Genomic DNA, 24,848 nt, shown 5'->3' on the forward strand with positions numbered 1-24,848 from the left:
AAGTACTGTAATTTGTAATCTGAATCTTAGCGCTTAACTCTCGAGGGACTCCATACCAATTTTTTCTCTAGTATTGCAAGTCATCAATTGAAACATGTAAGTCACACTAACTCTTGTGACAAACCAATTAACTAGAGAAAGATAACTCCTTATTTTGATATCCTTCAGAAATAACACTCCTTCTTGTAACGTTTTCTCATTTTTCACAATTGTTTTTGACTCGGAGAAAATGACACATGGTTGGTTATTTTTGCAAAAATCGAATCTTGAATAGACCCTCGCCCACCTGACGCCTAGTTTTGTTTTTTTTTAAAAAAATACTCGTAGTTTCACGAAATATAGTAAGAAGAAGATAATTTCACTTCTATGGGTAGCGCTATAAATGTGAAAAGTAGAGGGGTGTTTTCGCAAAACAGCATGCCCTAGAAAAAAACTCTTGCCTTTTCCCGTCACCCTCTTCTCTTCCACGAGCGCCATCCCCACTGTACGTGATTGTTAACAGTGAAATTTGGTAAGCCCGGAGTAGTCATTGGCTTAGAGTCAGCATCGGCTTCGAAGTCCTGAGATTAGCCGATGAGAGTTGTCAAGTCGTCAGTTGTCGGATTCTTGCTATATTCGGTTAAGGAAATTGATCTACTAAAAAAGCTTATCCAAAAGAGACCGAGTTCAAAGAGAATGCGGCATGGCAAGTTATCTATTAATTAGAAATAGTTTGTTAGTTTCTTTTTATCTTTAGGAAAGTTTATTTCTTGTCCGATAAGGACTTGTATCAACCCATAGGTATATAAATATGTACACCCAGGGTCTATGTAATCTGTCGCTACGATCAATACAATTCGGCGCATCGCCACCCTTTTTACTTCCACTTTTGTTTTTATGATCCGGCGGAACTTGGCACCCGACGCGGGGCTGCATCGTCTTCGATCTCCGGTGAAGGGATAAATCCAATGTTCCGCCGGTCCAGGCAATTGTATCGTCTATGTCGGCGTTGTTCAAGGTTGCATCAGGACATTCGACCTATTGGATTACTCTGGTTTGGATAATATATTTGCCTGGCTATTTATCATATGTCTATGTTAATCTAGTCCTAGCATCTCAATTTAGCTCTATCGGTTGTCTCTCGCTTTAGGGTTTCTGCCGGTATCGGCTAAATCGCCTTGCTAGATTAGATTAGCCTAGGCATCTAGCACCCTGAAAATCAGTCATCGGCTTAATTGTCTAGATATTATGCTTTTTTTCATACTTTGTGCTGCATCAGTTAAGTTTGATCTACTAAGTCGTGCTTAGAACCATAATCTCTAGCCTACTTCTTGATTGCCAATAAAGGTTTCATCGGGGTTTCAGCCGGTGAGTTATCTGGACGTTGCATCGGCTCATAAGGATTGCATATACATATAAGTTGGATTTAGCCAATGACAACAAATGTTTCACTGTTTAATCTAATCTTGTGGATTGACATCGGACCTCCAGCCGATGTGTGCTTTAACCTTCGGATCGATGCTTATTTATCATATATTATTTGCCGATTGGTTTATACTGGATTATATTGTTATTTTATTATATCATCATTAGCCGATTGCTTTTTATATCATTATCTACATGGGACATATAGCCGATTGCTTAAATCCCATCGCTATCGGCTGGTATTGGTATCGGCATCAGCTATTATCGGCTATCGGCTGGAACTACTCCATCGGCTTGTCAGCCGATCGGCTGTTTTGATCTACTATTTGCATATCTTGTCAGTTGCAGGATCAAACTGACTGGCATGCCCACATCTCACCAAAATTTGGACTTGCACTGGAGCTAAGCAGATCTCCCAGGCCGGTGTGTTCGATTTTTTCGTCAACAGTGATTGTGCCTCGCGCCGGCTCTGGTGCCACCCTCCTTCCACATTTGTTGCGTTGTTGTCACTCTTTCTCCGCCCAGATCCCCTCTTCCCTATCAAACACGCCCTCCATCTCCTTCCCCGATCCCTATCCCCAACCCCTAGGTGAGGCAGCAAGAAACCCATAATCACACACCCCTAGGTGAGGGCTATCATATCTGTTACGACCACGACAATGACAGCTAAGAGCTGCAGCAATCAGATATACCGCTGCTTGCAACCGTAAGTATGTAACATGTGAGCAACCCTTAAATTTACAAGCTATAATATTATCTAATAATAACATGGCACGCCATTTTTCATATCACCACAAAAGAGTTCTTTCATTGCCTTAAATTGTTCTTTATTGAAAAACATTTTTCCTACTACTGTAACTCTTCCCATCTTTCTTTCTCGTAATAAACGTGGAGAGGAGTAATGGATGACGAGGTTGACGCTAAGAGCTGGTACAATTGTAGACTATAAGCCAGCTATAAACACATATCGAGGAGATTAAAGTAGAGAGAGATGAGCAGCAGGCTACAGATTTGTAGCCAGCTGTAGCACGGACTATAAGACGTAATGTGTGTATGACAGGTGTGATCAGATATTAGAACTCTTATATATTTGTAGGTTACTATTGTATGAATTGGTTATTGAATCAACTATAGATGATTTGAAGCTAATAGTTGGTTATACTATTAAACTGAGATTTGCTCCGATCCAAAAAAATACCTCGAGGTAACGGTACCTCACGGTACCAAATTATTTTCGATCATTGGATCTAACAATGCCCATCCTGCTCAGCTAGATCAAACGATCGGAAACAATTTGGTACCGTAAGGTACCGGTACATCGAGGTACTTTTTGATGGACCGGAGCAAATCTCTATTAAACTTGCTCTAATTTTATAACTATCTATTTTATTATCTGCTTGCTCTAATTGCTGCAGCTTCTCCCAGAATTAGAAGCTCCCCCAAACAGTTCAACTTTTGGTCCAGATTCTGAGAAGCTGTAGTTATAAAATCCAGAAAATGAACTGGGAACCAGAAGTTGGAAAACCCAGGTTTTCCAGAAAATGAATTTGAAGTCAGAAGTTGAGAAACCCATCTCCTCCGATTATCAGCTTCTGAGAATCTTAACCTCCTTAACCTCCCCAGACAGGCCTTTAGCAAACCCGTCTCTATCTTCAAAACCTGATCCCAACCCTATCTTCGAAACCTGATCCCAGTCCCAGCCCTGATATTAGAGGAAAGAAACACGTTGTTTCCAAACTGGAACCCGGAAGAACAACCATAAATAAGCAAATCAATAATCCCTTCCCTTGGTCCCCTGTCTCTCTACCCAAGTACTCAGTCGGCGCAACGCAACACAGTCAGAGTGATCGCCAGTGGGGAAGGCTACCAGCAGCAATCCAATCTAATCCACCTCCACTCCCCCGCCGCCGCCGCACCTGGACTGCCCGGATCCGCCGCCGCCGCCTCCTCTGGGGTTGATTGATGGCCACGCCGTTCCACAGCCCGCCCTGCCCAACAGCCGAGCTTCTCCTCCACCGTCTCTAGAAGCTTCACCCCCCCCCCCCCCCCACGTCGCCGCTTCCCAAACCCTAGCGTAGCGCCTCGTCGAGGGTGAGAAGGAGGGTGGGCATGGATAGGATCGTCGGGGCTAAGTACAAGCTGGGCCGCAAGATCGGGAGCGGCTCCTTCGGGGAGATCTACCTCGGTTCGATCTCTCTCTCTCTCTCTTACCCCCTATCCCTCCTCCTCCTCCTGCTTTTCCCCCTTCTTCGATTCGGTTCTCGGATCTGATGTGGTTTTTGCTTTCTTCCTCTTCTCTGCAGCCACGCACGTCGACACGTACGAGATAGTCGCCGTCAAGATTGTAAGCTCTCTTCCTCCTCCAACTCTCATGTTAGATTTTGCTTCAGTATTTGTTTGTTGCGGAAATTAGGTTTTGGGCTGATTGCATCGTTCTGATAGCTTTAACTCGCAGTGTGCCGTGCATGTGTGTTCTATAAAACCCTGAATAAAATGTTAGGTTACAACTTAATTCGCTGTTGATGTCGGTGAGTTAGAATTGTGCAGTAATCCTTTCTGTTTGGAAATCACTGGTTTATGCTGAAATGGTATACATTTTTTGTGGGAGCGAAACTGCATGGCCTGTAGTCAGTGCCGGAGCCAGGATTAGGACAGGAAAAGAGAATATGTGTGTGTCGGTGGGTGCGGCGCAAATAACAATGGCAATAGAACATGAAATGGTAACTAGCAGCTAAAGAATGTCCCGCTCTCTGTGACTCTGAACGCATTGCCACGAAGTAGTAGATGCAGTCTGCAATGGTGGATGTGTTCAAATTTGCCCGCGAATAGTGAATGTATCTCCCAATGAGGAATGCTATTATGCTTTGTTTCGACGAGAGATGCTAAAGCTAATATTCAACTAATGATCCCATGTTTGTAAGCTACTGCTGTATTTATGTTTTTTCTGTAGTCATTTATGGTTTACTGTAGCTTCAAACCAAGCAGTGGCAATAAACCATATGCTTACATTAATCACATAATTAGGCACTAGGTGCCCAAGAAAATAAAATTTCTTGAGGGGATGTGCCATTGCTCTAGTTCAGCCCCTGCCTGTAGCTACAAAAATTTCAAGTGGATATCATGGAACAGAGTATGGTTTCCTACACAACTGTGCTATGTGCCCATTAGTATGGGCTCATCGAAGAAAAGTCAAAACGGTGCATGATAGTAGGTCTCAATTTATCTTTTGCACCTACTATCCACTTTCACTTGTGTGTGTCTGTTTCTAGATTGTGAGTAGCTAGATGTTTGGTATGCTGCTGTGAAGTATGCGAGTTCTGAGGAGGAGCGCTTTGCGTTATAGGAGGAAACTATTGTGCCTCATTTGGTTCTTAAACAGATTTGTGAACACCTATTTGGTGTCTTAGTTGTATTTGACACAAAGAATTGAAAACATTCTTTATATTTTGAAATTCGAATTCAATTCAAATGCTAATTTTCAATATTTATTTTATCTAAAATTTATTTTTAAAAGGGAAAAATGCTTTACTTTGTCTTTCTAACACATGTAATTTTATCCTAGTTGAAGATGCTAGACGTTTAGCATTCTATCCTTGCATTGGAAATTTCTTCTTAAGATGTTCAATTTCACTACTGACTATTCCAAGAAATAATAAGTGAAATAAAACTTTTAAAGATCTCATTTTGTTTGGTTTTGGATTGAACTTGTTGTGAAAGTCTTGTAAACAGTGTTTTATTGTATATTATGCTTTAGTGATGTACCTTTTCTGCTTTAAGTTTCTCTCTTTTCTTATTTTCATATAATATATTTACATTGTATCGAATTAGATGGTAATTCGCATATTTATGTACTAATAAGGTCTCTGATATATCTTCAATATGATATAGTTTCTTTGCCATGTCACTGCAACAACCATGATTTAAGAGGACATTTGAACTGTTTATCCATTTTATTGTGCTGATGTATACTGCAACTGGTTATATTCAGGAAAGCAGCAAAACAAATCATCCCCAGTTGCTTTATGAGGCCAAGCTGTATAATGCTCTTCAGGGAGGGAGTATGTGTTTGGTCTTTAAATGGTTCTATTTTCTCAATTTTTTGTACCAGAGCTAACCCAAATCCTTCATACCTGTGAATTCATGTAGCTGGAATTGCAAACATAAAATGGTGTGGCATCGATGGTGAGGACAATGTGCTTGTTATTGATTTGCTGGGGCCAAGCCTTGAGGATCTATTTGTTTATTGTGGTCGAAGATTCTCGCTAAAGACGGTCTTGATGTTAGCGGATCAGATGGTAATGATAGAATTGGCTTCAATCTTTCGTTGTTCTGTTTGCAAATGGAGATGTAACTATGGAAGCTAATGTCTCTTTTGTGAAAAATATGGCTATTGCTTGTTGATACTACTTTTAGTTAACACACTATAGGCACTAGAGCATTTTTTTAGAAACTAGCACCAAAGGTGATAGAGGGGTTTTAGAACATTTTTTTTAATTCTACTGTTAATAACATAACTTCACGTACACGATATACCTGTACCAGGATTCCATATTGCTTGCAACATACCTTTTTTTCTTGAATTTTGTAACACAAATTTAATTATCTGGTAGTTTTTCTTTGATGGTTTGTTCTATTTCTTGCACTCTTATCAGCAAATTCAAAATTTGCCTGAAACTTTTTTGCTGGATAATTTTGTATACTGATTTCTATGGACTTACCTATACAACCTGCAGAACCATGTTTTTTCTTTTCCTTTACCGATCCATTAATTGATTTCTCATTTAATCATGAAGATAACAAGAGTAGAATTCATGCATTCCAAGGGATATTTGCACAGAGATATCAAGCCTGATAACTTCCTCATGGGCCTTGGTCGTAAAGCTAACCAGGTGTGTAACAAGTGGCTGTTTGTACATATATGTAGTGATTATGCGCTGTAATTGTTTTGCCATCCAACTCTCAGGTCTACATTATTGACTTTGGGCTTGCAAAGAGGTACCGTGACGCAACTACTAATCGCCACATACCTTATAGGTGAGCAAGTAGTTAACCCCACATTTCTTTTTTCTTTTGTTATTTTTCGCTATACATTAATTTAATCTTCTACTTTCTGGTGTAACATGTGTTGTGTGAGTGTCATTGACCCACTTGCCATTTTTACAGGGAAAATAAAAACTTGACCGGCACAGCTCGATATGCAAGTTGCAACACTCATCTTGGCATTGGTGAGAAATATAACAATTCTATTTATGTGATGTCATAAGTCATAACTTTAGATGCTGTAATCATGAATCGTAATAATTGTACTGTTTGATTATTTGTCCTGAAATTCCACTTAAATAAAGCGAAGTTATTATTTTATTACTTTCCTTTTACATCAATTACTAAACTTAGTTTTGCTATCCCTTGCCAGAGCAAAGCCGAAGAGATGATTTGGAATCCATTGGTTATGTTCTTCTGTATTTTCTCAGGGGAAGGTAGTATTCTTCAGTGTTAATAAGCTATTCAGAGTATATTTTTCCTTCTCGTTGTGGCAGAATAATTTATGATTGTAAGATAATATCTGTAACTGCAGCATGACCATTGTTAACAAAAAAGTAGTTATATCCTCTTAACATTAATAAGCCAGCTAGATTTAGTCTTGAATTTGCCATGTGCTATTGTGCTTGTATTATCCATAGATTTTTGTTTCTCTCTCTAAACTAGCCATACATTTTGTCCAGTCTTCCTTGGCAGGGTTTAAAAGCTGCCACAAAGAAGCAGAAATACGATAAAATAAGTGAGAAAAAGCTCGCAACACCCATCGAGGTTGTTTAAGTTTGCATGCTTTAATTTATGTGAATTATTCACACCTTTTTGTATCATTGATGTGATTGCTTATGGAGTTTTTGGTGCAGGTTTTATGTAAATCCCATCCTGTTGAATTTGCTTCTTATTTTCATTATTGCCATTCATTGACATTCGATCAACGGCCGGATTATGGATTTTTGAGAAGGCTCTTTAGAGATTTGGCTGACCGTGAAGGTATAGCATCAGAAACACTAGTGGTACATCTCCCATTATCTTATGTTACATGAACTTAATATCTTGTTCAATAATTTGGCCACCAGGTTATCAGTATGATCATGTTTTTGATTGGACACTGTTGAAGTGCAAACAATCCCAAAAAGCAAAGGCTCAACAAGTATGTTTCAGTGATTGCGATCTTGCTTCTTTTCACATAATCGTGATCGTTCTTATTTTTTAATTCTTTTTTGAATTTGAACAATTGTCAGAAATTTATGCATTTTAAAATAGGTTGATGTGCTTAATGGAATGTCTGTGATTTCTCCCAGATTGATTTTTCACTTATAATCAGTTTCTATTTGTGATCTCTATCTTAGCACCTTTTCTGATTTATCTCAATCTCTTCATTGACAGCAAGATCCAGGTGTAAGTAGCCGGGCGGTTCCAACGAATATTGAGAAGCACCAAGGTAGCAGATTGCACAAAATTCTTAGTATCAATAGATGCATGGTATTCCTTTAATACTGTGGCTTTTGTAACTTAGTCATGGTTGTCACCTGATTACTTTCAGTTAGTGTGTCACGCCCAACAGAAGCTTCTGGTCAGCTTGAATCAGAGCAACGCCCAGCGATTAGAATGCAATTCAAATCTACTGCTGAAAACAGTCGTTCAAGTAATCGGCATACTGACAAATTGGTAAGTTCTTCCTATTATTTGATGAGGAAATTTTCCTAACTAAAATAATGTTCGACTTAATTTGTTGTAAATAAATTTGCATGCTAATGAATTTCAGAGTGTTATTAAGATCTTACAGGCTCCCATTTTTTTTAACCTGATATGAATAGAACTTTACACATGAATGTTAAGGTGCCCTTTGTTTGGTTATATATCTTGTATTTCTCTGCAGAGAGTTGGTACTAGCACTGAAAATGTCTTGCTGCAATCCACATCATTTGGCCATGCTGATGCTCCAAGGAGGAATATAGCAATCTCAAAAACTCAGGGCCTCGTTGATTCCAATGCTCATGGAACGAACAATCCAGGGCCTTCTAATCACCTTTAGCATCTGTATCAGTTCATGAGAGCATATTGGTCCATGCAGACCACCATTGGTGAGACTTCTTTCAATTCTATGATGTCCTTGCAACTTCTTTATGTAGATATTATGGACAATTGTGTGGTGCTTTTGGGTAATTTTCTTCTGCTTGACCTTACGGAATCTTTGCTTTCCCTACAAAATAAGTGTGTAGAGATGGTATGGTTGTATCCTGGTAACCAAAGGCATGCATGATTAGAGTTGGAATCCACCATGTTGTCGCTGTCATTGCTAGACCCTCTTATGAGTTGTGAGCTAGTTTTCAAAGTGTGAGGGAGAAGATAATGTGTTGCTGTGACAAATTCTCCTTGAACACACTTTCTTGATTGTTTAAACAATGCAGGTGGTATCAGAAGCAAAGTTTGTGGAAGCCTAGAAAAAAATTAGGTGGAAGAAATGGGAAATACATGTATACCTAGTTGTATGTTGGCTCTAGGCATGCGCCTTATTTGACAATAATAATAGTTCAGGCGTTTAAAAATGTAAGTGGTCACCTTTTAAGAGATACCGTTTGGTCCGTATGGTATTTAGCGGCCATTACATTTTCAGTGTCTCTGTAACCTATTTTGGTGATGCCAATATGGCCACTCTTACCTATGTTTCTCATGCATTGCCTAGTGACCTTTTTTGCTGCTATACTTGTAGGTCACTGTATATGACTTCGGGAGAGAATCCAGAGCAAAGCTGTATGCCCTCAAATGTTTTGGTGCATGAAGCCGTTGCCAAAAATTGCTGTCAGGCTTTTAAGGTGTCCTCTGTATTGATTGAGGTGATTACTACCTAACAGAAACAGTGGTTAGGTGTGCTGTTAGCCTGTTACTGTTCAGCATCTTTTAGCGTGCAGTGGTCAAGAAGTTCACTTTTCCATATTATGTGGATAATATATGGAAGCTTAGGAATGTCAGTACCCTCTTTTGTGTTCTACATGTGTGAATGCATTGTAACGTTTTACCTGGGCTCATTTATTCAGGGTTCTTTGCCAATTAAAATTTTAACGATGCTATAATGATTGCTAAAAGAGATCTTGGAGGCTCATTGGAACAGCTTTAGCCATAATTAGGGATCAGCGCCAGCGCGATAATGGAACTTACACTCATCATCTAATTGTGGGATCTCCATCTGACTTTCAGTTGTAAGTTGAATGGAGATGGATGCTATTTGTTCTATTGTACTATTAAGTAACTGCAATAGAATTTCTCACTGAAATGTTTTCTCCCTCACCAGATGTCAGTTTGCTGCTGTCAATCCACCAGCCAAAAATTGAGATCTTATTCAGCTTGGATGGGCTTGCAGTCTCTAATGAGTTTGGCATCATATCCAACCTATCAAAGATTATGAGGAGCTTTCTCCGAAGTATTTATGATTTGGTTAGCATGGCATACTTTATTTTCATCTTGACTTGTCAACATCAATATGCCTAAGCAAATGGTTTGCTTCCTGTGAAAAATGGCAGAGCAAATTCAGGGCCATTTGGACTTTCAAGTGCAACTCTACTGTGGCTTATGATGCAGATCACTCTTTGAATCTATGAGAGCAAGAAACCTGGTGGTTTTGTTTCACAGAGGTAAATTGGTTATCATTTGTGCCATGTGAGCTGTTGACACTTGGCGAACATGGCTTGGCTGGTTTGTGTTCTGCTAGATGATTTCTACTCTGATGTGTAATTGAAGAGCTCTCGTGTCATAATTTGTATAGAATCAATATTTCATTATTCTAATATTTATAAAGACATCCAAATGAAAGCGGGGTTTTTGGCATGGAGCTTCAACTTGTTTGAGTTAAAAGGAATGAAATCGATTGCTTATACCATTCTGAAGAAATCAGACCTTCAGCTACCCTATTGTGCTTTATCTATTTGTTGATATCGCAAAAGGTTCATTTGAATGTACTGTGCACCATACGTTTGATGGTTTGAGTTGCTCGGGCATTACTTCTGGCCTTCTGGGTGTAAAGCCAAATTACTTATGTGTGTTCATGTAATTTGGTGTTATGCTCAATCCTTCAGGGATTTTAAGTTGTCATAACCTCGTGGTAAGCGGAGTATCTGTTTCATTCTTGGATTTGGAATTCATCAACTTGTTCATTGCTTTGAACAGTTTATTTCCAGATTAAGCTTCAAAGTTGGAACAGATCAGGTAGCTAGGTCCTGTTATCTATTCATCTAAGCTATGTTTTGTACTCTTCCCGGTCGTCACGGGGACGAAACCTCATGCTCTGTTATTTATTCAGACACCAAAATTTCTTGGTCATGGAGTTCGAGCTCATTTACAGTGATTGCAACCAAGCAAGATTTATCTCTGGTCACTAGTCATTCAACAAACAGAACTGGCACCCGGTTTCTGAACAGGTTTACTCCAGTTCCTTTGCAAAGTCGATGTTGTCGACAAACACCTGCCATGACAAGAGGAAGAGTGAGCAAATGTTTCTACTGATGACCAGCAGAAGAAAGCACTTTGAAATATTTGGCTGATCGAAGCATATGATCCGATACCGATTTCCAGCCATCAGGGTCCAGGATGGACGTGATCTTGGTGTTGATCCCCGGCAATGGCCCTGGCTCCCGCACCACCTGCCCTCCGAACAGCTTCACCACCTCCGCCGTCTTGTAGACGTCGTCGGTTCCGATCGCGATCTGCGTGAGCATGGCGCGATCGCGACGTCATGCCAGTTCAGCTCTAGAAACCATTGATGGATGAATGGAATAAAGGAGATCCATGATAGATGGATCCATCCATGGTGTTCACCTGGGCATATGCATTCCCCTTGTCATATTCAGTGACACCATAGTTGTATGTCAGCTCCAGCACAGCATTCTTGTCTTCAGGACCATACCCCATCATTGCCACTGTGTACTACACAAGCACTTGAAAATGTCACCACATTGTACATGAATGGTCCCCAAATGAAGTTATTTTTTCTGCAGATTGATCACCTTGTATTCAGGGTTATCTCTCTTCCTTAGCAGCTCCATGCCACAGGCCTGCAAGATGGATCATCCAATCCAATGCAATGAGAATCATCAAGGCAGGATAAGCTCTGAAATTGCGCGGGTTCTTATTTCTTTTCGGTTTCGGATTCGAACCTTCTCATAGAAGCTTATGGCCCGATCAAGATTACCGACACGGAGCATCACCTGGCACAGGGGCTCTGGAGTCCCTGGCCTCTCAAGGATCTCAAACTTGTAGCCATCTGGGTCCTCGACGAAGGCGATCACCGTCTTGCCGCCCTTGACAGGGCCGGGCTCCCTGGTCACCTTCCCTCCTTTCGCCCTTATCAGCTCCACCGTCTTCGCCACCTGCCATGATCAATTCCAAGAACCCCAAACACAATTGAGCCAAACTTTCAACCAACCATCAGACCAAGCAAGTAATGATCAATCACACTTGCGATCGATTGCAATTGTCGAAAGCTGAAATTACATCGTCGACGGCGATGCCAAAGTGACCGAAACCTGCCCCGATGTCATACTTGTCGACGCCATAGTCTGCGCCATATGCGAGAGGTGAGACCAAAGGAGGAGGAGGAGGAACATATCAGTCATATGAGAGAATGAACAATGTGCAATGCAAAATTATGCAATGGGAGGAGTGGAGTAGCGGTTTTAACTGTAGGTGAGCTCGACGACGAAGTGGTTGTCCTCCGCGCCATAGCCGAGGAAGGCGTTGGTGTACTTCTCCTCCGGGATGTCGCGCTTCCTCAGCAGCTTCATCCCAAGGCACTCCGTGTAGAACCTATGCAGCAGCAGCAGCAGAAGATCAATCAATTGAGGAAAAATGTCAGATTATGTGTTTGATTTTCACTTCTCAGTAAGAGATTGTATCCGTGAAGGTGATGAGGTTTGTCTACTTGATTGTTCTGTCGATGTCGCCGACGCGGTAGACGACGTGGAGCAGCCGCCGGTTGTCGCTCTTGGCCCAGGCGAAGGCCTCCTCCTTGCTGCCGAAGGCCGCCGCCGCCTGCGCGGCGTCCGGCGGCGAGGCCCGGAGCTTGGGCGCGGCGCTCGCGCCCCGGGTCAGCCTCACCGGCTCCGGCTGCAGCGCTGCAGTCCATCCAAGAAGACGTACAGCTGACCGATCGAACCGACTGAATTTGCTTGGAGAGGAGGAATCAGCCGGGGGTCGACAGGGGGGCTCACCTGCGGCGGCGGTGGAGAGGAGCAGCGACCTCCGCGGGACGGCCGGCGAGGCGCAGGCGGCGACGGCGGCGGCGCGGCCGGCGGCCATGGGGAGAGCTCTCATTGTGCGGTGCGGTGCGGGCGGTGAAGCTTTGGTCGGGGCGGTTGGTTGGTGTTGCCGCTGATGCTATCCTTAATTCCTGGCTGCTTTGCTCCTTCCTTTCGCGCCACATTTCCTTTTTTTTTTCCCGCGTTTTAGATGTAACCGTTGAGAAACAGGTGGCACATCAACATATTCACGTTCCCTGTGCAGCTATGGTTTTGGAGCACCACCAACAGAGTACGTGTCTTAAATCCTCTAACTGAATGACTTTAGCGTCACCGATATGCAGGTTTATAGTAAAGTGAATTTATATATGTCAGTGATGACTTAAATGGAAGAATTAGCGTCCCTCTCGATGGATTGTGGAAACCATGAAAGGTTTGATGAAAAATTTGCCACCTCCGCCAAAAATCATCCCAAATGTGATACAAACACCAATAATGGCGGAGCAGGTGGCTGTTTAACTAATAGGGCTTGAGTGCTTGACAACGATCAAACAATCAATTGTTAAGGACATTGACAGACTTGTAGTGGTGGCAGCAACCACAGAGCCCTAGCAGTTTCCCAACCAGGCAATCTCTGCCTCTGTCGATTATAGAAATCGGTAATAATAAAATAGTTAACACACGAGACCTAAACCTAAAGTATATGGATATGCATAGGGACAAGAATTTAGACAAATTCAGGTTGAGAGGTAATACCCTACTCCTATTTGATAATTATATCCATCGGGTGTAGTATTGATCTGACTATCTGACTGTGACATATCTCGCCATCTATGGCTATGCCCTTAGATTCTTATTTGAGAATTATATCTGTCGGGTGTAGTATTCATCTGATGATCTGTTGTGGTTTATCTCGCCATCTATCGTTATGTCCTTAGATTGCTCCCTGCTCACCTTATATAGGTTGGGGGTAGGGTTACAAAGAGAAAACCTAATCGGACATGGCATTAGTTTTCTAGTCTATTATATGGTAGTACCTGGTTGGGAAAATAGGTACCGCCATCGAATACAAGGCAAAATTGTGACCGAGTCATACTTTGGCCTTCTTTAGATCTAAAAAAAATTTTGGCCAAAAACGTCACATCAAATGTTTGGACACATACATGAGGCATTAAATGTGGGAAAAAAACCAATTGTACAGTTTGCATATAAATTGCGAGACGAATCTTTGAGCCTAGTTACGTCATGATTTGACAATATGATGCTACAGTAAATATTTGCTAATTACAGATTAATTAGGCTTAATAAATTCGTCTCACAATTTACATGCAGAGTCTGTAATTTGTTTTGTTATTAGTCTACGTTTAATACTTCAAATGTGTATCCATATACTTTAAAAACTTTACACCAAATAACTAAACACACCCTCTATTACATAGGGTGTGTTTAGTTCACGTTAAAATTGGAAGTTTGGTTGAAATTGGAACGATGCTACGGAAAAGTTGGAAGTTTGTGTGTGTAGAAAAGTTTTGATGTGATGGAAAAGTTGAAAGTTTAAAGAAAAAATTTGGAACTAAACTCAGCCATAATATATAGATCCGGCTCACCTCCTATCTCTAGTTAAATATGGAGGCTGTAGTTAAATATGAAGGCTGTGTGTGTACCGGTACCAACTTTCTCCACATCCATGTTAGGAACCCACTACTTCCAACTCAACAACAAGCATCCACCATAGAAGCAACACCTGTTTTGGGGACAAGAGAAGAAGAAGCTATGGAATACAAGTGCTGGAAACTTCTAGAACCGAGGGGGGAAGGCTAGAGATCGGAGGAGAGGTAGGGGAGAGAGATCGACGAGGGTGCCCACCGGCTGCCCAAGTCGCCGCCGCCGCCGGGAGCTTCAGCTCCGCCAAGTTCAAATGATCTTTCGATGCCCCCTGGTGTTGCCGACGGTGCTGCTTGTATGCTGCTCCCTTCCGTTTGCTTGGGCCTCATGGCAATAGGCTGACCAGCCCGTGTGCGGCCCACCCGGGATCCTGACAATCCCCTCTTCTTGAAATTCGGCTTGTCCCCAAGCCGATGGAATACACCTCCCGGATCCCATGGTTGCTCCAAATATTTGGTGTTAGACAATAAACCATCATTGAAGAAGAATAGAGCAAGTAGCTTTAGCTTGAATAACTTCTTACTCCATGTAAAGTACTCCTGGGTGATGCATGACAATGGCACTATTACGAATTGCTTGCCAACATTGATTCCCAACAATTTGATATGTTGCAAACAGTGACAACCTCGCTTGATCAACACCACTGTAGGAACTAACCCAAAAGTATACTTCTCATCATGAATTGAATTAGTGTCTACTTCCATTCCTTTCATCCTTTTGCAACCTTTTTCTTCAGCAATCACATATAGGAAATCTCTTTCAACATTCAAACCAATGTAATTTGATTCCAAACATGATTCAGATTCTGATATCACCATGCAAATTATTCTCATATTCCATTTCTCCACTATAGTTGGGTAGTAGTTGAGCAACATCCCCCAGAGATCAATAGATGATAACCAAACAGATAATGATTCAGGATCAGAAATAACTAGATTGCTTTCCTTGCTAGCAAGTGATGTCAAACTGACCTGGAAAATCAAAGCCCAAAACTGGTGCATTTTCTGCTCAAAGCAAGTGGAAGTTTCAATAGTCATCATTTTCTTTTGCTCATTCCAAGGAATTATACTTGCAGCAAAATCAGTAGTGCAACCCTTCCCTACTCTAGCTTCCAGCAAACCAACTAATGGCAGCCAAGGTGGCATCCATTGCAATCTGGTCCTAAAATAGCTGGGGATTGGCAAGGCTAGATATGGATTCCAACATTCCTATGTCCCTTCCTCATAACTAGTGTCAATAATTCTACTACTCCTTGTCCTCTTCTCATCCCATGCAATTATACTCAAAGCAGTGACATAATTGCAACATTTCCTGCTACTAGTTTGGAAAGGCAAAATTCTGAAACTTGCTTCATGTGGTGGAGGCCAGGGCTCCAACTCAACCATTTCATTTGATAAAACCACCCTTTGAAGTATAAGAGCTCCAATACAAAAATGCACCCATGCCAAAGAACTTACTAGACTTGGTGGAGGCCAGGGTGGGACGAAATAGAATCTCATCCAATGATGATTAATTGCAGTCCAGGTCATATACCACTTCTTCCATCCTGACCAGGCAGGTGGCCATGGGTTTTTCTTGGGGTGTTCCATCAGTGGCTTATTGTCACTCTCAGTACATTTCATCGAACACTTCATAGGCACCTGATCTCCCACACAGATGGCATCACCAAGCTTCAGCCCTGTGGGTGGAGACGGTTCTACCAATGATGTCATGAACTCCATAGGGCTAGCATAAGCGGGAACGCAAGCACAACTTGTTAAGTGCCCCGTTTGATGCCGGAGCTAGACATCAAACACTTAGCATGCGTCACCTTGGGGTGGTCAAGATTGTTGATGTCAGTGGCACCGATTGCGTTCCTAGCGGCTACCAACTCCATAGAGGCTGCGGCAGTGGTGGCGGACGTAACCACTACAGCCACAGTGAGATCGGGCTCGATGGTAGGACCGGAGCATTTCGTCGAACACATGGTGGGCGTGACTTCGGGTGAGTCCTTGGTGACGATGCAGGGGGCGTGGCCCTTGTCCTTGTTGTCTCCTAGCTCCCAGGTAGCTGTTGGAGCAGTATCCTCACCAATGTGACTTGAACTCGCCGTTGCCCAAGTGAAGTTGTTGTTGGGGCATTCTGTCAAACACTTGGTAGGCACTGGAGTAGGTGGTGCCATAGGTGCTGTAGGTGATGTAGCCTTGAGAACAGTGGTGGTTGCCCTGATGGCTGCAATTATTTCCTCGGAAGCCTTGCTCCTACGAACCTCTATCTCTTCCAACTTTTGAAATATCCGATTGATCTTCTCCTCTTGCATGCGCTTGGCCTCCATTTGTTCAAACTTCTCCAATATCCGATCTAGAACTTTGTCCAGCCATTTCTCCTCTTTGTTCATGGTAGAATTGATGGGGACAGGCTTAGATGTCCTCTGATCTTCCTTGGGCATCTCAGATTGGCTAGGCATTCCATCGAACAGGTTATGGGCGTTGGTGTCATGAGCACCACCCTTGCCCAAATCCAACAACCACTTGCATGGGGCGTTGCTGCAGTACTCTCCCATCAACTCCATGCTAGAAATCCCACGAATCGACAGCTCTGATACCAGATTGTTAGGAACCCACTACTTTCAACTCAACAACAAGCATCCACCATAGAAGCAACAGCTGTTTTGGGGACAAGAGAAGAAGAAGCTATGGAATACAAGTGCTGGAAACTTCTAGAACCGAGGGGGGAAGGCTGGAGATCGGAGGAGAGGTAGGGGAGAGAGATCGACGAGGGTGCCCACCGGCCGCCCAAGTCGCCGCCGCCGGGAGCTTCAGCTCCGCCAAGTCCAAATGATCTTTCGATGCCAGTTGTTGCCGACGCTGCTGCTTGTATGCTGCTCCCTTCCGTTTGCTTGGGCCTCATGGCGATGGGCTGACCAGCCCGTGTGCGGCCCACCCGAGATCCTGACAATCCACTAAGCACCAACGAAAATAATATTACTAAAAAATAAATTTGACATTAAAAAGTTATGCATAATGAAATTAAATTCAGGCTAATCTGGATATACATGCATGTCATTTCATATGCTTATCTAATATAAAAGTAGTGAAAAAAGTAAACTTTCTAGCAAAGTTTCAACGGCCGCATCGTCGAAAATACATGGCATGTCCGATTTCCGCTTGGAGACGAGCATGACCAATAGAATGTGAATAATTCATTCCAAAATTTTGTTATTGGGTTTGTTTTCTAAATTAGGAATAGAAAATGAAAAAAAAATTATCTATTCAAGAAAAAGCCTAAATTTAATTTCTAAAAACTAAAAGTGCAACATTTTATTAAACTACCAACCGAAATATTTCCTTTTCCACCGTGCCCGCGCGAAAAATGATCGCTCCTCCACCCACCCCATGCGCGGTAAGGAAAAAAACTCGTGGGAAAGAGAGATTGGCAACGGGAGATGCGGCATCGCTCCCCCTCAAATAAACAGAGCTATGAATGCGGGTTTCCAAAATATTAGGATCAAGATAGGATAGCCATTCGATCCTTTGCTTGGAGCCTTGGAGTAAGGGCATCCACAATGTACTTCAAATCCAGTCCATAGTCAATAAAATAATACATTCAATTACCTAACCATATTGTGAGTAGTGTATAGGAGAGAAATAGCAAAACTCATCCATAAGCATATAGATTGCCCATATAGAATAAAATATGTCATTTGTCTCTATTTCCTCTCTCCTCCTACTAATACTTACTACCTACTCCCTCCGTTCCATGAAAAACCAACCTAATACTGGATGTGACATATTCAAGTACAATGAATCTGGACAAATGTATGTCTAGATTTATAGTACTAGGATATGTCACATCATTTGTTTTTTCGGGACGGAGGGAGTATATACATTATGAATGTTGTAATAGTTAAAATCCACAAATATGGATCCCATCTTTATGGACTCCTTTAGCTATAGCTATATAGTACATTGGTGATTTGGTGTTGCCCTAACCACCCCCGAGTCTAAGTCCTTGGAGAAACTTCTTTTTATGGATAAGTCCTTGTACGTCCCTACGGTAAATGAAATCGCGATTTCCCCCTCGTCCGGCAGCTCACGCCGCCTCCGCTAGCTCCCCAAGTCGAAACGTCGTCGCCCCTCATCATCTCCTCCTCGTTGTCGCACCCCCAACCGCACGCTGCCGCCGCTCGCTTCCTCCTCTCCTCGTCTCACTCCAGAAAGCCAAGCTGCAAAGCACTATGGCACATCCCATAGCAATGGCAGCATGGACACACAGCCATCGGAGCCGACCGTGGTAAAAGCTTTCATCGCGGTGCCTGATATATCGACGCCGACATCGAGCACGCCCCAACTCCATGTGAGTTCACCCCATCTTTCCTTCTACTTGCTAATCCAGTGTTTGGTCTTGGATGTCAGTCTGATAGTTCTGCTCCTGCTATGAGATTGATGAATTTGTTTGTTGCTTCACCTGTCCGTTCTCCCAAAACATGTTGAACTCGGTGCTGCTCGAATAAAACTTGTAGTGTTGATTTGATTCCTTAGTTTAGGGATAGCTATAAGGGTCACCACCATTGACATGGTAAATTGTAGGTCCCAAACGACATTACATTTTAGTTGTGCAGGGAGTTATATAAACTTCGAAATAATTCATTCTAATATTCAGTGAAAAGGTTTAGGGTGAGAAATACTGCAAGTTTTATTTTAGACTAAAAGAGTCTAAAATAACAATACTCTCTGCATATCTCCTTGAAAAGGGGGCTACTGCAACGAAGAAGTATTATGGAACCATAATGGTTTGTTTTACTCAGTTGTTTGAGTAATTGAGTTTAATTTCCATAAACATCCACTATTATGATGTAAAATATTTGAAGACCGGACAGGTGAAGATGATCTTTACCAGTAGAAGCCAATAGAAGACTTATTCAGTTTGGCCTTGGTAAAATCTGAAACCTGAAAACTTAATGTTCTGTTTTCATATATGCAGATCCAACAAATGCTTAGTTATTACTCCGTATGGTGGAATTCCATCGCTTATCAGCCTGGTAAAGAATACTGTTATTAATTTTCTAAAACTAAGAGCAATGCCATAACTTATTCTCTATCCACTTATGATAGGAGGTTTTATTCTTATGAAATTGTTTATTTCATTATTGATTCCTCAATTTTCTGTAGTTTTTTCTATGCGTGCTAACTCAGCAAGCTCTTTTATGGGCCTAATTGCTCAAAGACAGATTCTTTTTTACTCTAGATTGAATTAAATTATGTACATAACAAGTTGAAATCAGATGTGCATATTTAATGGCTCAGTTCTGCCGACCAATAATAACATAATATTTAAACATTTAGTTCGGATCATAGGTTCGTCTCGATATCTAATTCTAGCTGACTGACTATCAATTTATGTATTTTTGAAAAAAAAATCAAATTTAAAGTATAATCCAATTATAATATATTATGGCCCATATATACACAAGGCTCTTATACGGGCATCACAAAGTCGCGCAACGCGCGGCTAGGTGGCTAGTTATACTAGTTGAAATATCTAGGAGATAAGAGAAGGCAAGCAATGGAATTTGTTTTTCCCATTCAGGCATTCAGCCCCGTTTGGAACTCAATTCCACAATGTTACTAGCTCACTTCCACAATGTCAAACTGCTTGAAATACCAGTCCCTTTCTTCTGCCCAATTCCACAATGTTAAATAGTTTGAATACCTTTAGTTTAATTTCAAAAAAGGAATTTGAAGATTCCCTTTCTTGTGCTCAATTCCACGATGTCAAACAGTTTGAATACCTATCCCTTTCTTCAGCTCAATCTGAATCTTTTTATCTTATCTATAACGAGTCATTTTTTTTCACCATGTACATCGTACATCATTTCTTCTACTGTTGAATAGTAGCTGAGAAGCAGTGTCCATTCTCATTATGCTTGAATTTTCAATCCATTTTCATCCAAGTATCCAATTCAAGATGTATTTGCAGGCTATAGATGAGCTGAAAGATCTCCTTTCTTTTCAAGCAAGAACAAAGTTAAGCAAGGGAAGATCCAAGAACAAGAACACCAATGGCTGACGAGTCATGGAGGGCGCCGGCGATAGTGCAAGAGCTGGCGGCAGCCGGCGTCGAGGAGCCGCCGAGCCGATACCTGCTACGGGAGAAAGACCGTTCTGACGTCAAGCTGGTCGCCGCCGAGCTGCCGGAGCCCCTCCCCGTCGTTGATCTCAGCCGGCTAGATGGTGCCGAGGAGGCCACCAAGCTCAGGGTGGCTCTGCAGAATTGGGGCTTCTTCCTGGTCAGCTTCTAACAAGTGATTCTACTTTGCTTCATAAAAAAGACTTGCTCATTTGTATTCATTTCTCCAATTTGTGTGGTTGTGTGTGATCCAGCTTACCAACCATGGAGTAGAAGCCTCTCTGATGGACAGCGTGATGAACTTGTCGAGAGAGTTTTTCAACCAACCAATCGAACGGAAGCAAAAATTCAGCAACTTGATCGATGGCAAGAACTTCCAGATTCAAGGGTATGGAACTGACCGGGTGGTTACCCAAGATCAGATCCTGGACTGGTCTGATCGGTTGCATCTCAGAGTTGAACCCAAGGAGGAGCAAGATCTTGCCTTCTGGCCTGACCATCCTGAATCTTTCAGGTCACCTACTCACCTCACATTGATTGATGCTTTACTTTCCAGTTTCCACACGTCTGAATTTCTTTCTCTTTTGTTTTTTCTTTTTTTTGCAAAAGATAGTGTTTCTTACTGTTCATATATTACTTACAAAGTAACAAGGATTGTTGTCTGAATTCAGAAAGTACAACTTGACGATGTATCAAGAAATGGTTTTGCTGAGCTATTTGAGAGCCTTTTCTTCTGCAGGGATGTTCTGAACAAGTATGCATCAGGAACCAAAAGAATTAGAGACGATATCATTCAGGCTATGGCCAAGCTTCTTGAGCTTGATGAGGATTACTTCTTGGACCGACTCAACGAAGCTCCTGCATTTGCAAGATTCAACTACTACCCTCCCTGTCCAAGGCCTGACCTTGTGTTCGGCATCAGGCCTCACTCCGACGGCACCCTCTTGACGATTCTTCTCGTCGACAAAGATGTCAGTGGCCTGCAAGTTCAGAGGGATGGCAAGTGGTCCAACGTTGAGGCAACTCCTCACACATTGCTGATCAACTTAGGTGACACCATGGAGGTAATTGCCTTATTGGCATCCAACATCCAAAATACTTACTCTCTGAATCTGCAGACATCCAGTACTTCCTCCGTTTCATATTATAAGACTTTCTAGCATTGCCCACATTCATATATATGTTAATGAATCTAGACACATATATGTCTAGATTCATTAATATATATATAAATGTTGTTAATGAATCTAGACATATATGTGTCTAGATTCATTAACATATATATGAATGTGGGCAATGCTAGAAAGTCTTATGACCTGAAACGAAGGTAGTATATCTGATGATAAATCCAGGGTTTCTGAATGCTGATGCATATTTGGATGCAACATTTCTGTGCAGGTAATGTGCAATGGCATCTTCAGGAGCCCGGTGCACAGGGTGGTGACAAACGCCGAGAAGGAGAGGATCTCCCTGGCCATGTTATACAGCGTGAACGATGAGAAAGACATTGAGCCGGCGGCTGGTTTGCTGGATGAGAATCGGCCTGCAAGATACAGGAAAGTGAGCGTCGAAGAGTTCAGGGCCGGGATCTTTGGAAAATTCTCTCGAGGAGAGAGGTACATCGACTCCCTGAGGATCTGATCTCGAAGAGAGCATGATTGTTGCAAGCTCAGCAGCTTTCAGTAGCAAGTATTTCCTTGGGAAAACAAACATTTTTCCCCCCTTAAGGGAATTGCTGAAAACATGTCGCAAGTTCTCGTAAAGAAAAACTTTTAAATTTAACTATGGTATAATTGTAATATAATTACATATGTAATAACCCCTCCGTTTCATATTATAAGACTTTCTAGCATTGTCCACATTTATATAGATGTGGGCAATGCCATAAAGTCTTACAATATGAAAACGGAGGAAGTCTTGTAACTACGGTACTGCATTCTTTTCAAATTACAAATTACTTGTCATCCTAGCTAGCATTCAAAATTTATATCAAAATATTTATCGTTCTCACGTTTCAAGGCACTTTCCTACCCTTTATCAGCGTAGCCATACTAGTAATACATGGTGATAGTAAGTAGTAACTTTATATCATGACATCCAACATATATTAAATTGTTCAAGTATGATGAAACTTAATTAATGTACGCAATTAACACAATCTACCAAAACAGTTTTGTCATTATTTAATTATTATGCTAAGAAAATAAATTTCACATAATCCACCTCGCTGAAAAAAAAAATCATATAGCTCTATAAAAAAACCATATAACCCTATAAAAAAGGAAAAAAAATCATATAACCCTAGACATGTGGCATGAATAACACAAAACCCTCACCTCTGGGTTTGTTCCAATAATAAATTCCTAAGGTTTTTTCAGATACAATCCGTGGTACAATATAACTGTTCCATTAACTCCATCATATGAAGCTAGTTAGTGGCCCTTCTTTTCAACCCACCTTCCTCTCCCCATTAGCCCTTATTATCAAACTTGCACATCGATAATTTGAGCTCTCAGCTCTCTTGCAGTATTGAGGTAACCAGTCAAAAATTACAAGATAACAATACTTGCAATGCCATTGGCTCATTGCTGATAACAAAAATTGACATAAAGGAATTAGAAAATAAAACAGAAATTTAGTGTGCCAACACTGATCAACATAACTTGGAGCCCTTTCCACCACATAGTTGTCCGTGTTTAGCTCTAAACTCGACCATACCTTTTTTTTAATAATGGAATTTACCGGCCTTTGCTTTAAACAAGCTATAGTCAATTATTATAGGGAAACCAATCAAAAGACCGCGAGTTACAAATTCATAATTTTATTAAAAACGAGAAAACTACTTAGAACACCACCCTGGAGACAGAGATGGCCTTCTATCTATGGTTGGTGAGGAACTATATAATCGTTGTTTTTTCATCAACTTACAAGTTATATGTAGTCCTTGTATTCATTGTGCCGATCAAATTTCGCTCACATCACCACTAGTGACCAATGTCGAACCGAAGCGAAACATAAAATGAGAGTATTTGAGCTATAAATCAGTCGTTTGTGATCTAGATCTTGCCATCACAACAACTATTGAAACCACCAAACTGATGTATGTAGCCAACAATGGCCACTCCTGCACGAAGAAGGTCCTCCAAAGCGACACCTCCATGAAGGACACAACGTGAGATACCATTACAACTCGTCCGAGAAATCAAAGAAATGTTTCACTTGGATGCCAGTGCAAAGGGATGGAGTGATGTGAGATGCATCCAAGGAGAACAACGGCACCCAAGGACAGGTGTGACTGATCGGCGACCAGCTGCGCACTGCGCGGGGCTGCACCCGCGCGGTCAGTCCTGCCCACCTTAGTCCATTAGTACAGCTACTACTGCTACAAATACTACTACTACGTTACTACTACTAGTAATAATACTACTACTACTATAATTATTTTTATATGTATATATTTTTTATATAAAAAATATATACACGTATACAAAGTTTATATACGACGTATACAAACTTTATATACGTACATATTAAAAATTAAAAAAAACTAGAAAATACATCATGTACGTAAACTTTGTATACACGTATACAAACTTTATATCCATGTATATAAAGTTTGTATCCATACATATAAAAAAACAAAAAAAACCAAAAGGAAAAAACCCAAAGAGCCGAAAAAGAAAACCAGAGAAAACTTAATAAAAAAGAGAAGAAAACCAACCGGGAAAAACCCACCACGTGGGCTTCCCACGCGTGACCGCTGCCCCCCCCTCCTCCACACGTCCATCCGCTCGGGGGGGGGGGGCACGGATATTCGCCAATTAGCTCTTTCGCCCAAGGATATCGATATCGTCGAAGCCAGCTAGATGGCATAATTGAACACAAAATTATGATGAGGATTTCGCCATACATGATGGAAAAGAAATGTCTTCAAACCTGGGGTTATTGAAACAAACCCTTCAAACATGCATGAGATTTGTGTTACTCATGCCTAGGTTTTCCCTTACCATTTGGACTGGGGTTACCGTATCCCAATGGTAAGTGCATTTAACTAAACAAATTAACCTTATTGAAATTTTAAATATTTGTTTTTTTAAAAAAATGTTATGGTTGGCACGTTCTTCTTATTATTGTACCACGACAGTAAGCTTGGTTAACATGGTAACCACATGGTGAGAAAAACCTTACTCATGCCTAGAATGAACAAAATATTTTATAAAATTGAACACAAAAAGGAGGTTCAATGCTAGTACCTTCTTCGGCTAATTAATTCAGTCCAACGCATGGTCGCATGCACATTTGGATCTTCTCGCATGTGCACCTGTTGTGACTGAGGTTTTCTGGATAATATATTCAGCTCCTGATCCAAAGGTTTGGTCATTTAATTTGTTATATTCTCAGAAGTAC

General features: G+C 41.4%; 3 protein-coding genes across 11 annotated transcripts; 2 read left to right on the plus strand and 1 right to left on the minus strand.

Annotated features, from left to right (window-relative positions):
• Positions 1–3,193: 3,193 nt before the first annotated feature.
• Positions 3,194–10,263, plus strand: LOC4329020 (casein kinase 1-like protein 3). 4 transcript variants are annotated; one of them, XM_066308078.1, is made up of 18 exons: positions 3,194–3,589; positions 3,708–3,748; positions 5,393–5,462; positions 5,551–5,699; positions 6,198–6,293; positions 6,368–6,438; positions 6,568–6,629; positions 6,818–6,881; positions 7,128–7,212; positions 7,302–7,428; positions 7,515–7,588; positions 7,825–7,879; positions 7,982–8,106; positions 8,318–8,522; positions 9,152–9,275; positions 9,477–9,638; positions 9,731–9,873; positions 9,960–10,263. In XM_066308078.1, the coding sequence occupies exons 1-14, from the start codon at positions 3,514–3,516 to the stop codon at positions 8,471–8,473; spliced, it is 1,251 nt and encodes a 416-aa protein (XP_066164175.1). In that variant the 5' UTR covers positions 3,194–3,513; the 3' UTR covers positions 8,474–8,522; positions 9,152–9,275; positions 9,477–9,638; positions 9,731–9,873; positions 9,960–10,263. The 4 variants fall into 4 exon arrangements, with proteins under 4 accessions (XP_066164175.1, XP_015626699.1, XP_015626700.1 ...); XM_015771213.3 differs by having other exon boundaries at positions 9,152–9,638; XM_015771214.3 differs by having other exon boundaries at positions 9,731–10,263.
• A 439-nt stretch (positions 10,264–10,702) lies between these two features.
• LOC4329021 (probable lactoylglutathione lyase, chloroplastic) lies at positions 10,703–12,787 on the minus strand. Its single transcript, XM_015771219.3, has 9 exons — positions 12,642–12,787; positions 12,353–12,545; positions 12,113–12,237; positions 11,926–11,990; positions 11,589–11,801; positions 11,439–11,486; positions 11,251–11,358; positions 10,998–11,138; positions 10,703–10,897 (listed from the first exon to the last, which is right to left on the minus strand). Exons 1-9 carry the CDS (start codon positions 12,742–12,744, stop codon positions 10,856–10,858), a joined length of 1,038 nt encoding a protein of 345 aa, XP_015626705.1. The 5' UTR covers positions 12,745–12,787; the 3' UTR covers positions 10,703–10,855.
• Positions 12,788–18,397: 5,610 nt separating this feature from the next.
• On the plus strand, positions 18,398–22,405 carry LOC4329022 (protein SRG1). 6 transcript variants are annotated; one of them, XM_015768356.3, is made up of 6 exons: positions 18,398–18,668; positions 19,296–19,353; positions 20,329–20,601; positions 20,696–20,955; positions 21,181–21,505; positions 21,840–22,405. In XM_015768356.3, the coding sequence occupies exons 3-6, from the start codon at positions 20,374–20,376 to the stop codon at positions 22,080–22,082; spliced, it is 1,056 nt and encodes a 351-aa protein (XP_015623842.1). In that variant the 5' UTR covers positions 18,398–18,668; positions 19,296–19,353; positions 20,329–20,373; the 3' UTR covers positions 22,083–22,405. The 6 variants fall into 6 exon arrangements, with proteins under 6 accessions (XP_015623842.1, XP_015623839.1, XP_015623838.1 ...); XM_015768353.3 differs by having other exon boundaries at positions 18,402–18,668; positions 20,280–20,601; XM_015768352.3 differs by having other exon boundaries at positions 18,407–18,668; positions 20,292–20,601.
• Positions 22,406–24,848: the final 2,443 nt, after the last annotated feature.

Source organism: Oryza sativa, chromosome 2 (genome assembly GCF_034140825.1).
Source record: "Oryza sativa Japonica Group chromosome 2, ASM3414082v1".
NCBI classification, from domain to species: Eukaryota; Viridiplantae; Streptophyta; class Magnoliopsida; order Poales; family Poaceae; genus Oryza; species Oryza sativa.

Coding starts and splice junctions, on each gene's coding strand:
- LOC4329022 (XM_015768356.3), top strand. CDS start 20,374: ATGGCTGACGAGTCATGGAGGGCGCCGGCGATAGTGCAAGAGCTGGCG. Junction 20,602..20,695: donor AGAATTGGGGCTTCTTCCTG/GTCAGCTTCTAA, acceptor TGTGTGATCCAG/CTTACCAACCATGGAGTAGA. Junction 21,506..21,839: donor ACTTAGGTGACACCATGGAG/GTAATTGCCTTA, acceptor ATTTCTGTGCAG/GTAATGTGCAATGGCATCTT.
- LOC4329021 (XM_015771219.3), bottom strand. CDS start 12,744: ATGAGAGCTCTCCCCATGGCCGCCGGCCGCGCCGCCGCCGTCGCCGCC. Junction 11,802..11,925: donor TTGGCATCGCCGTCGACGAT/GTAATTTCAGCT, acceptor TGATCATGGCAG/GTGGCGAAGACGGTGGAGCT. Junction 11,487..11,588: donor CCATAAGCTTCTATGAGAAG/GTTCGAATCCGA, acceptor TCCATCTTGCAG/GCCTGTGGCATGGAGCTGCT.
- LOC4329020 (XM_015771212.3), top strand. CDS start 3,514: ATGGATAGGATCGTCGGGGCTAAGTACAAGCTGGGCCGCAAGATCGGG. Junction 7,213..7,301: donor AGCTCGCAACACCCATCGAG/GTTGTTTAAGTT, acceptor TTTTTGGTGCAG/GTTTTATGTAAATCCCATCC. Junction 8,107..8,317: donor ATCGGCATACTGACAAATTG/GTAAGTTCTTCC, acceptor ATTTCTCTGCAG/AGAGTTGGTACTAGCACTGA.